Raw genomic sequence first — 9,691 nt, forward strand, 5'->3', positions numbered from 1 at the left:
ATGGAATTCATCTCCTTTGTGTACCCGCTAAAGAGGCACAATAGGTAATTGAGGAGGTTCAAGAATCAAGTTATGGGCCACATATGAATGAACATATGTATCGAAGCAGTCCTTCCCATTGAGATGGATGTCCATTCCCTAAGGACAGTATTGGAAAGTGAAATCCCTGAAGGAGATTGTTTGCAAGATAGATATGACCAGTTATGCATGCTAGAAGAGAAAAGACTCAAAGCCTTGTATCACATTCAGGGATATCAAAGGACACTTAGGAAAGCTTTTGATAAGAAAGAACAAGTGATTTGAAGTTGGGAGATTTAGTGTTGAAAGAAATTTGAGCCTCGGTTCAAGATGCAAACAGGAAATTCAAGCAAAATTGGGCAGGTCCATACATTATCAAGCACATATACTCAAAGGAGCAGTAAGGTTGATGGACTTAGATGCAAACCCTTTCACTGAGCCAACCAACATGGATCAATTGAAGTACCTTGTTTGAAGTGGTAGTTGCAAACCAAGCCATAAGAAAGAAAAAAAAAAAAAAAAAAAAGCTCATTAGGCTGAAAACCCAAAAGGGCGGTCTAGGCAAAAATTAGAGCAACAAAAAAAAAAAAAACACAAAAGAAAGAAAAAGGTAGGTTGAAAACTCGAAAAGGTGACCTATGAAAAAAAAAATTAAAGAAAAAAAGTGAGAGAGCCTGCTAGGTTGAAAACCCGAAAGAGCGGCCTAGGCCAAAGTTAAGGTGAAAAAAAAAAAGAATCAATGAACTACATGATGACCTGATCCTTCTATCTAAGGGGGTACGTAGGCAACCATGCATTGGTTCGGTCACAATTTCCCAAAACCCACCATTTGTCCATTAACTAAAATTTCCCAAAAATTTACCGTTCAATTAAACAATGTCATTACAAAAAAATTGAAACCCTAAGCCAAAAAAAAAAAAAAAAAACCAAACCCCAAAAGCCTACACCATAAGACAAAATCCCTAACCTGCAAACCCTAAATAATTCCTAAAAGTAAAAGTTTTTACATCAACTTCTAAATAAACATGCTCAAAGCCAAAAAATAAGGTCACTTTGTCTTCAGTCTTTTCTTTTTCTTCTAATCATTAATTTATTTGGTGTTAGGTGTTTCATCATCCCTATCTCTTCTTTTGAACTCATAATTGTCTTTGTTGAGTCTTTCCTAGTTGTCTCTAAGAAATTTTTCTCTCATAGCAACCCTCTAAGCTTCCTTGTCAACAATCTTGTCCATCAACCAGTTAGAATATTCCATAGTCATCCTGTGAAAGTGAACCTTGACAAAAGATTGGTCCACCCGGTCTGCCATTTCTAAACCCAATAGCATGTTCTTCACAGTAGTAGGATTTGTGTCCACAGGAGAGAAATGTCTTCTTCTTTTGCCACCAAGCATTCCTTGCTCATCTTTGAATTGCCTCAAGAGTCTATCTCCCTTGTAGAAAGTTACCATCTGCAGCCTAACAAGGAAGATGTGATTTGATCCTGGAGACCATAGTAGAAGGGGTGGGCACTTCCACCAATATTAGTCCCATCGAATTGAAGTCCAGATTTCTTATCCAGAAACTTCACCCAATCACTCTCAGTTTGACATTCAGTTTTGATTACAGCCCCGCTAAGAAAACAGCTAGGTCCATAATTGTTGATGGTAGGCTTGGCGATCATATCTAGTCACTCCATCAGCCATATCTACAAAGTCAAAGGACTCCCTAAGAAGTTCTGAGTCTCTCCACCATGAAATATAGCATCCAGTCCAAGAAGACTTTCTGCTAAGATCAAAGAAACAAGGTTGTCACCATCCTTAGTTTGGCACACAACACTCATGGCTCAAGCATCCACAAAACCATGCCTCTCAGAGTAAAGTAAAAATTCTCCCACGAAGCATAAGGCAAAACCAAAGTTTTTCTGCATATTGTTGGCCACCCCATAAGTATGCTTGTCAATCAACCGAGTGACACAAAAATTCACCATATGGCCTTCAATCATACTATTAGTAATGGAAGTAGGAAGACCCGATATCGTCAGACAAAGACTCCTTATGCCTGGGATCACAAGGAACTGCAATATATTTCCTGCTTGGATCATAGCTTAGAATAGCGGAAAACTCTTCAATTTTCAGACAGAGTTTAGCAATGTTAAACTGAAACACATGATTTTCTAGATCACAGAATTTCACAGCAACACAAAGGAAGTCCCACTTGATCTTGACATTCCTCGAAGCCTTAATTCCCTCTAGTTTGAATGCTGTAAAATTGGTTCTTGTGCTGAAATCAAAGCTACGAACCCATCTGTTAATATCATGAATTTTTGGATGAGAAAAATTTTGATTGCTAGCTAGGGATGACTTTTTCTCGTGATTATTGTGTTTTGGTAACCTTTATGCAGAGAATTGTCGCATGAGGATTTATTTATATGAGCTACATCAATTCCCAATCAGGTTTGAAATAGATTTCATAGAGTTGGTAGCTGACTAGGAGAGTATTTCATGATCACAACCAAAGTAAACATTTTTCAAAAAAAGTGAAAACGTGAAATACGCATGGAAAAAGTATGAGGAGTTAGCCCACCATGGCATGAGCACCATGATGTGGCCTAGTGCCATTCGGCACTTTAAAAGTGCCGAACGGCACTCCTTATTCGCTAAGTGGCGTGCCGCCCCTCGGTCCTACACATGCAATTCCATGTAGTTTTACGTTCTCAAATAATTTTTAAAGACCATGTGACACTCAAAAAGATTTTTTTTTTATAATCAAACTGGGACATTCTGACATATCCAACACATTTGTTTTCAAAAAAAAAGATCATCATCACCGGCAACATTGTTTTTAAAACTGATCAAATCAAGTTTTTTTTTTAGACTCATGGATTTATGTTCCAACCTAGGGGCATTTGCCCATGCCTCATGTATTTTCAAAAAAAAAAAAAATCATCATTAAGATTCCAAAAATCATGCATTCCTTTTAATGTAGGGGCATTCGGCTCCACCTCATTTAGGTAAGTGTAGATTCCAGCAGAACCAAGCAAGATAAGTTTAAGTTGATACTACAAGATCTCATCAGGTGAATTCTAAACTTATCTTAATTAAAGCCTCTACATAATCCGAAGGGCAAAGAGCTAAAACATGGAAATTAATACAAGATTGTCTAAGGAACACTTCCTTCTATTTTGTAGGAAAAATAAAAACACAAGTCATACATCATTGGGACTCTGAGTCCACCTACATGAGGATCTTCTTGATCCACCTCTAGAGGAGCCCCCTTCGGTATTACCTTCTTGACTCGAGAAAAAGCGAGGATCGTATTGGCGATTTTCAAGTTTGAGGCTCCTGATCCTTTCCTCCAAAGTTCTCCTGGTATTATTAGCAGCCTCCATTCTATGTGCTTGAAAAGTTAGTAGAATCAAGTGTTAATTTCACCATCATTCACAATTTAAGCAAAAAAAACTCAGAAAGCAGCATGGCAAACCCAGCTCGCGTCTTTGAGAACATATTGGGAAGATTGAGTGCGAGCCAATGACTGCAAGCCTTCTATCATCTACATGCTTTCCTCCACAAGATCCACATCAACCTGAAGCACAAATCCGCTAGATCATGAACCATTCAATGAGCCAAGAAGAAGTAAGGACAAAGAACTAAAAATTCCAAAACACACCAGATCGGGCCAAGGAATATTCAGCACGTGTTCTGGCCTATTTAAGGGCATAGAACTATATGTTCCGTTAGGATTCATCACATCATATTGCCATGCCAGGAAATGAGGATAAGTCTCCATAAAGCAACTAGAAGAACTACCAGCACGATGAAGAGAAGGAATTTCTTCCTTTTCTGCTCCTTCAGAAGGTGGAGGCTGAAAATCCAACATGCAAATCTTGTCACCAAGCACAAATATGGAAAGAATTTGCAAAATGAAGATTTGTCTTTAAAAAAGAAAAAAAGTACTCCTTGGTTAGCCAAGCAACCTTACAGGCGAGTTTTAATATATTCATAATAAGATCCTTCTATTCCTGGAACAACGAAGCCTACACAAGCCTGAGTAATCTCTTCATCAGTTAGAAAGTCGGCTAACCGAATGGAGGGACAAGGAGGAACTGGAATTGTTGTAGGAGGATAGACATGTTCAACTTGGGGCAACACCCGATCACCAAGATACCAATACTTTTCATGCCCACATTCAAACAATACTTTGTGGCCATTTAGTTCTAGAGCCCGCTCACACTCAGCATACCTCTCACATCTAGCCCAAGGATTTCAGTTCATCTGAGAAATCATAGAAATGAGCTCAGAAAGAGAAGAGACTGAATCATAACCAAGTGTCGAAGATTTAAAAGGAGAAGGAAGAAAGAACTCACATCATCAATGGTCCGATTGTCAATCACCAAGCGCCAAATCTCCAAAGAACACCGAGAGAGTATAAATAATTGATACTGGGGCAACCAACGGAGAAATCTAGGAAAAATACCAGTAACCTCCTCTCGAATTTCATGGCCCACTCCAAAATACTCATACATCCAAACTTGAAATCGCCACAACATCATTACCACAAAACCAAAGTAATTTCCCAAAACTTACACATAGCAAAAAAAATAAAAATTTCAAACCTCACCTGCCATACAAATGGAGCCCCACCCAAGCTGGAAAGACTCCGCCTAGAGAGTTAGGTCATGAAGTGCATCAGAGTAGCATAAGCCATGCCGCCCCAGTCATAATTCCAGATTTGTCGAACTCTTTTCAAATAGGCAATGCAAATTCACAATACTGTCTAAATCCGGACACAAGAAAAGTCCCAATAAAAAGAAGCATGAACTTGTTTTTATTATTACTATAATCTGTTTCTTAGTTTTAAAGATTTGCACGCAATTAACTCTTTTTTTTCTTAAAAAAAAAAAAGATCTACATCTTTCTTGGATGTAGATCTGAATTTTCTTCAAAACAAAACGGATCTACATCTTTCTTAGATGTAGATCTGAGTTTTCTTAAAATGAAAATGGATGGTAAGGGTACTGCTGAACTCGTCAGGAATAGGGTCATGACCAAGGAAGCCAAGGAATTTTTGAAAATGATCATAAACTCAAAAAATAGTGTGATTCAGCAGCTAAACAAGTCACCGGCTTAGATTTCTATCTTGGCACTATTGCTATCTTCTAATGTCCACCGTAAGGCTCTCTTGAAAATCTTGAAAGAGACATGTGTTCCTACAAATGCCACAAAACCTACCTTCAAGGGTATGGTCTCAACGGTGCTAGCCACCAACCAGGTCTCCTTTACAGATGATGAGCTACCTCCAGAAGGTAGAGAGCATACTTTGCGCATGCACATTATAGTGAGGTGTGAGGACATGATTGTCTCTAGTGTACTGATTGACAATGGATCAGCCTTGAATGTTTTCCTGATGTCTACTATAAAACAGTTGAATGTGGATACCTCGCTTATCAACCCTATTAGAGCCTTTGATGGCATTCTCTGTGCGGTGCAAGGCGAGATTGAATTAACGATAGAGGTTGGCCCCAGGTTTTTCGTGGTCATCTTCCAAGTCATCAAGGTAGATTCCTCGTATAACATGCTCCTAGGGGGGCCTTGGTTACACGCCGCAGGGGTGGTTGCTTCTACCCTTCACCGGAGGCTTAAGTACCCCTCTAAGGATTAGTTGGTCACTATTATGGTTGAAGAACCCCTATCCATCTTCAAAGAGGCTTCTATCCCTTACATTGGTGCTAATGCCTTTCTGGGGGCAACTTTTCACAACTTCGAGATAGTCTCCATGATCTATAGAGCTCTAGAACTCGAGTCTGCATGGCCCTCCACTACTCTAATGGCTGCCAAGGAGATGCTCAAATTTGTCTATCAGTTAGGCCAAGGCCTCTGTGCCGTAGGACATGGGAAGGCTTCTTTGATTGAACTCCCAGATAACAAAGGAGGATTTGGTCTAGGCTATGACCCCTCCGATGAAGAACTCTTCCAGGCTTCCAGGGGAAAGAAAAGGAAGTGCATTGGTCAAGGGATGTCTATTCCCCACATCAGAGTCACTTTTCCAGCTCCGGTCATGGTCATCAAATCAGAAATGGCACAGGAATCAGTTAAGACAAAATGCCCTCCAGTGTGGCAAGCCCTTTAAAGGATGAAATTTGACATCATTTTGAAGATCAAAGAAGAAGTTGAAAAATAATTGAAAGCCGGTTTCCTTACCGTAATAGCCTACTCAAATTGGGTCACCAACATTGTTCCCATGCCTAAGAAAGATGGGAAAGTACGCATGTGCATTGATTACAGAGATTTGAACCGGGCCAGCCCTAAGGACAACTTCCTAATTTTGCATATCGATACACTAATCGATAATACCACTACCAAAAAGTTCTTCTCCTTCATGGATGGATTCTCAGGCTATAATCAGATCAAAATGGCTGAAGAAGACAAGGCTAAGACTGCATTCACCACTCATTGGGGAACCTATGCATATGATGTCATGCCATTCAACTTAAAGAACACTGATGCTGCTTATCAGCGAGCCATGGTAACCTTGTTCCATGGTATGATGCATAAAGAGAACGAAGTCTATGTGGACGATATGATTGCCAAATCCCACACTTCCAGGGATCATTTGGTAGATTTGAGAAAGTTGTTCAAGCGCCTTGTTAAGTGTAGATTGAGACTAAATCCTAACAAGTGCGTCTTTGGAGCTAGTTCAGGGAAATTGCTCGGCTTCATAATTAGCCAAGGAGGAATTGAAGTGGAACCAGCAAAAGTCCAAGCTATCCAGGACATACTGACACCGCAAACTGAGAAACAGATTCGCAGCTTCTTAAAAAATGACAACTACATAGCCCACTTCATAGCACAGTCGATTTCCACATGTGATCCGTTGTTCAAGCTCTTGAAAAAAGACAAAGATAGAATGAACAAATAAGTGCCAAGCAGCCTTTGACAAGATTAAGTAGTATTTGTTGAACCCTCATGTTCTGGTTCCCTCGATGCTGAGATACCCGATGATCCTTTACCTAGCAGTACAAGAAACCTCCATGGACTGCAACTACATGTTAGGCCAAGCGACCAAGCCTGGTCAAAAAGAAAAGGCGATTTACTATTTAAGCAAGGAGTTCACCAGTTGTGAGATTAACTACATCTCCATTAAGAAGACATGTTGCGCATTAGTATGGGTCTCGCACAAATTGCGGCAATACATGCTCTACTACACCACGCGGCTCATTTCCTGTATGGATCCCATTAAGTACATCTTTGAAAAGCCAGCTCTTACGGGGAAGATCTCCCGCTGGCAAATGTTGCTCTCCAAATTCAACATTGTGTTTATGACAAAAAAGGCCATCAAGGGCCAGACCATAGCCGACTACGTAGCAGACCAGCTGCTAAATGATCCTAAACTTTTAGAATCCCTCTTCTTTAATGAGGATGTAATGGCACTAGAGCCAAAGCCAGACAGTGTGGAACCATGGTGTTGGAAGCTTTATTTTGATGGAGCCGCCAATTCTACCGAAAATGGAGTGGGAGCAGTCTTAGTTTCTCCCAAGGGCCAGCAAATCCCTGTTTTAATCAAGCTGAATTTTGATTGTACCAACAACATCACAGAATATGAAGCATACATAGTCGGCCTACAAGTAGCCCTAGAATTCGACGCCTATGACTTGAGCGTCTTTAGAGATTCCCTGTTGATCATCTCCCAAATCAAGGGAAAATGGCAAGCCTAAGACACCAAGTTAATTTTGTATCAGAAATGCGTCAGCCTCTTGATTTCGAAGTTACGAAACATCACATACACCTATTAGCATCGAGCACACAACCAGTTTGCAGACGCATTGGCTACCCTAGCTAGCGTGGTCAAGTTATCAGAAGGAGATGATATGCGGCAATTGCATATAGAAGCCCGGGGTGTGCCGGCCCATTGCCTGAACATCAAAGAATGCATGAATGTCGAAGTCAAAGCCGACAGAAAGTCATGGTACCATAATATCAAGGATTATATCAATAATAGTGAATACCCACCCAGTGCCACAAACAGTGAAAAGAAGTTTATCCGGTGCATGGCCTTCCAATTTTTCTTGAGTGGAGAAGTCCTGTACAAAAGGAACGACGATTCTACCTTGTTTCGATGTGTGGATGCCCTTAAGGCTAATTATTTGATGGAAAAGGTGCATGAAGGCTTACTTGGAGCTCATGCTAGTGGACCCCTATTGGCCCACAAGATTGTGAGAGCCGGATACTATTGGCTCACCATGGAAAGATATTTCATTAAACATGTGAGGACATGCCACCGTTGCCAAGCCTATCAAGACAGGAAGAACACTCCTCATTTGCCTTTGCACTCCTTAGCAGCAACATGGCCCTTTTTGGCTTAGGGTATGGATGTCATCGGACCCGTGATTCCGAAAGCTTCAAATGGTCATGAGTACATCTTAGTGGCCATTGATTATTTTACAAAGTAGGTGGAAGTTGCTTCGTACAAAAGCGTCACTCCAACAATGGTAGCCTGATTCCTAAAACATAACATTATTTGCAACTATAGTGTGCCTGGAGAGCTCATTACAGATAATGAGGCGAACCTAAATGGGAAAATGATCCATCAACTCTGCCAATAGTTCATGATCGAGCACATAAATTCAGTTCCTTATCGCCCTCAGATGAATGGTGTAGTAGAAGTCGCTAACAAGAACATTAAGAAAATCTTGGTGAAGATGACAGACACATACAAGGATCGACACAAGTACTTGCCTTTTGCTTTATGTGTGTATCGCACTTCTGTTCGTACATCCACGGGTGCGACCTTGTATTCATTGGTAAATGCCACGGAGGTCGTCCTCCCCATAGAGGTAGAGATCACGTCTCTCAAGATTTTATCTCAGACAAAGCTGTCAAAAGCTGAATGGGCCCGTTCCCGATATGAACAACTGAACATGAGAGATGAAAAGCACATGACTACAATGTGTTATGGACAGTTGTACCAACGCCACGTCGAGCGAGCATTCAACAAGAAAGTTAGACCCAAGGTCTTCAAAAAAGGCGATCTAGTCTTGAAGAAGCGCAACCAGGCCATGCCTGATCATAGAGGAAAGTTTGCCCAACTTACGAAGGCCCATATGTGGTGAAGAAGGCCTTTTCTGGAGAAGCCTTGATTCTAGCCGACATGGGTGGGCATGACTTCAATATGCCTACCAATTCTAACGCTGTCATATGATACTTTGCATGAAGGAGCCTCGTGGTGCACCTCATTTCTATGTTTTTACGTCAAAAAAAATAAAACAAAACAAAAAGAACAAAAAAAAAAAGTAAAAAGGTAGATCGAAAACCCAAAATGGCGGTTTATGCAAAAGGAGAGCCAAAAGAAAGAGAGCGTAAGAAAAATACAAAAGGTAGATTGAAAACCCAAATGGGTAGTCTATGCAAAAGGAAAGAAAAAAAAAAGGAGAGTGTGAGAGAGTCTGCTAGATTGAAAACCCAAAAGGGCGGTCTGGACAAAAATTAAGGGAATCAAAAAGTTAGTTAAACTATGTGATGACCTAATCCTTCCTAGTGGGGATACATAGGCAGCCATCTTGGTTCAGTCATGTCTTAAAAGAAAAACCAGTCAGCTCGTGCCTCCTTGAATCTCTGCTTAAGATCAAAAAATTAGATGGATCCAGTATCTAAGACAAGATGTGAAGACACCTCCTAGATTGCTCTCTGTCTATAAAACCA

The 9,691-nt window shown here is 40.6% G+C and overlaps 4 protein-coding genes across 4 annotated transcripts; all 4 read left to right on the top strand.

Annotated features, from left to right (window-relative positions):
- The first annotated feature begins 5,234 nt into the window (after positions 1-5,234).
- Positions 5,235-5,654, top strand: LOC142605901 (uncharacterized). Its single transcript, XM_075777326.1, has one exon. The coding sequence runs from the start codon at positions 5,235-5,237 to the stop codon at positions 5,652-5,654; it is 420 nt and encodes a 139-aa protein (XP_075633441.1).
- A 1,369-nt stretch (positions 5,655-7,023) lies between these two features.
- On the top strand, positions 7,024-7,707 carry LOC142605902 (uncharacterized). Its single transcript, XM_075777328.1, has one exon. The coding sequence runs from the start codon at positions 7,024-7,026 to the stop codon at positions 7,705-7,707; it is 684 nt and encodes a 227-aa protein (XP_075633443.1).
- Positions 7,708-7,860: 153 nt separating this feature from the next.
- LOC142605903 (uncharacterized) lies at positions 7,861-8,355 on the top strand. Its single transcript, XM_075777329.1, has one exon. The coding sequence runs from the start codon at positions 7,861-7,863 to the stop codon at positions 8,353-8,355; it is 495 nt and encodes a 164-aa protein (XP_075633444.1).
- Positions 8,356-8,598: 243 nt separating this feature from the next.
- LOC142605904 (uncharacterized) lies at positions 8,599-9,102 on the top strand. Its single transcript, XM_075777330.1, has one exon. It carries the CDS (start codon positions 8,599-8,601, stop codon positions 9,100-9,102), a length of 504 nt encoding a protein of 167 aa, XP_075633445.1.
- Positions 9,103-9,691: the final 589 nt, after the last annotated feature.

Source organism: Castanea sativa, chromosome 8, assembly GCF_040712315.1.
Source record: "Castanea sativa cultivar Marrone di Chiusa Pesio chromosome 8, ASM4071231v1".
Lineage (NCBI taxonomy): Eukaryota > Viridiplantae > Streptophyta > Magnoliopsida > Fagales > Fagaceae > Castanea > Castanea sativa.